This window comes from Malania oleifera, chromosome 10 (assembly GCF_029873635.1).
Source record: "Malania oleifera isolate guangnan ecotype guangnan chromosome 10, ASM2987363v1, whole genome shotgun sequence".
NCBI lineage: Eukaryota > Viridiplantae > Streptophyta > Magnoliopsida > Santalales > Ximeniaceae > Malania > Malania oleifera.
Window position 1 is genome coordinate 37,005,419 of NC_080426.1, and position 2,250 is coordinate 37,007,668.

The 2,250-nt window shown below is 39.4% G+C and overlaps 1 protein-coding gene across 1 annotated transcript; it reads right to left on the reverse strand.

The window, feature by feature from the left end:
* Nucleotides 1-418: 418 nt before the first annotated feature.
* LOC131166083 (auxin-responsive protein SAUR36) lies at nucleotides 419-1,819 on the reverse strand. Its single transcript, XM_058124337.1, has one exon. The coding sequence runs from the start codon at nucleotides 1,169-1,171 to the stop codon at nucleotides 644-646; it is 528 nt and encodes a 175-aa protein (XP_057980320.1). The 5' UTR covers nucleotides 1,172-1,819; the 3' UTR covers nucleotides 419-643.
* Between the last annotated feature and the right edge of the window lie 431 nt (nucleotides 1,820-2,250).

The following is a 2,250-nucleotide window of genomic DNA, read 5'->3' on the forward strand; positions in this document are numbered from 1 at the left end:
TCACTAATATCACCACCACATTCCGCCATCAATGCCAAAGGCCACATGTTGCCGCCACCATCACCTCCCACCAACATAATATTCTATTTTCAACAAATAAAAATATTCTCAATGCTTAAAATCTTTGAAATACAGAAACTGAAAAATAAAAATAAAGATATTTTTTATAATCAAACAAATTTTAAAATTATTCACCTTTGGAAGCATATATTTAAGAGTATCAAATTTGTAAATTTTAATCACCAAAAGCCCTGATTATCCACTTTGGTAAAAGTTATATATATAAATTTTAATCAAATCATACCATTAAGCTGCATGAATCATGCTACTGCAACGGTTTCTTTTTAAAGATTTTTTGTTTGTTTGGACTTGCAAAAAAAATCACTTGGTTTAACACACCTATTTGAGAATTCAAGGGTGATTGAACAGAAAAATTTTCATATATTTACACCACAACTAAAAACTTTATCAGATCTCATTCCAAAAATCAAATAAAAAAGAAGAAATTCTATCAAGATTTTGAAAAACAAAAACACTTGCTAATTAAGTTCCTATTCGTAGCAAGCAGCATCATCGTCATCATCATATATTGTAATTAAGACCGATCATTCATTATCGTCATCATCGTCTGTCATCGCAGAATTCAAAAAGGACGCTTCGCCGGTGACTTCCGGGAACCGTGGACGGCGGCGATCCTGGTCTGAACGCTCTCGAACTCGGAGATCCGGCACGGGATGGTGATGCCGCCGGGGTGGTGGAAGCCGTACTCCTGCTCCGCCTCCCTCAGCAGCTCCCCAAACAGAGGGTGGTTGAAGTAAATCACCGGCACCAACACCCTCTGAAAGTCGCCGTCTTTCTGGCCGACGTACACCGCCAGGTGTCCCTTCGGCACCTCCTCCGGCTTCTCCCGACCCATCTGCGCATAGCCCCGACCCGAACCGGAAGTCATACAGGGACTAGATTTCGCGGAACAGAGGGACTTGGCTCTGGCCTTGAGGCGGTGGCCCCAGTTCCAGAGCCTGGAGATGGCGGCGGCGGACTTCGAGCCGTAAGCGGTAGGGGGTGGGTTCAGCCGCTGGTAGCTGGAAACCGAGTGTTTTTTCGCCCGGAAAGCCCACCGGCAGAGGGCGGTGACCCGTTTTCGGAGCTTGAAGCCTCTGAGCTTTCTCATATTGCGGACTGATTGATTACACACAGAAAGAGACTAGGAAAGAACCCAAAAAGGGAATTGAATTAACTGAAAGCTTTAGAGGTAAAAATTGAAGCGACTGCGGGAGACAGAAGAAGGGCTTGGGGACATTTAGGAGAAAGGCCATGGGTCAGCGACGGACATCGCCAGACGGAACAGAGTGAGACAGATCTCAGAGAGGGATAGCGGTATGTTTGACATGAGCAACCTCTGGGTCTAACCCACAGACGAGCATAAGAACAATCGAAAAGATTTCTCTTCTTCTTCTGGCTCTCTCTGAAAATCGAAAGGGGTTATTCAGGGAATAGGCTTTGGTGGTGGAGGAAATTGAGAATCAAGTTGTAATAATGGAGGATGTGAGTGGGTATATATATTTATATAAAGAAAGAATTGGTATGAAGAGTCAAAACAAAAAGAAAGGTATGTACGAGAGGGGAGTAAGGTGGAAGAAGGAGCAGAAGGGAAACAGAGGATTTGCACCCACAAAAACAGGAGTGATATTAGGCGCAGTTTGATATGGCAGCAACTATAAATATTATTTTCTCATTTTAAAATTCTGATCCGATTATAAAAATTATTATTATTTTTAAATCTGGAGAATAATAAAACATACTTTCATTTTCTTACACAAATTTTAAAAATTTATGAAAACAAGTGACATTTTATAGTCATAGAAAAAGTTCAAAATGAAAAAAAAAATTTATTTTTAATTATGTTTTCTCTTTCCTAAAAATAAAAAAAATATTGTAATATAATTTTAAAAAAAAATTATTTAGTGTTTTTAATAGAAAGAAAAAATTGTGGTGAGATGTCAAAGATGGAGGGAGGGTAGGGAAGGCGTGGGTTGGGTTGGGAATAGTAGAATTAGAATAGTAGGGAGCGGCCATGCATTTGACTTATCGAATATTTTTATTCCCTTTTTCAAGTGGGAAATGATTTTAGTTGCTTTTTCCATCTTTCCTTGCAATTTCTCCTCCACCAGTACAATCCGTGCGTGTACGGCTACCACTATTTACTTAATTTATTATTTTTATTATTTAATTTTTAAAAATTCTAATATG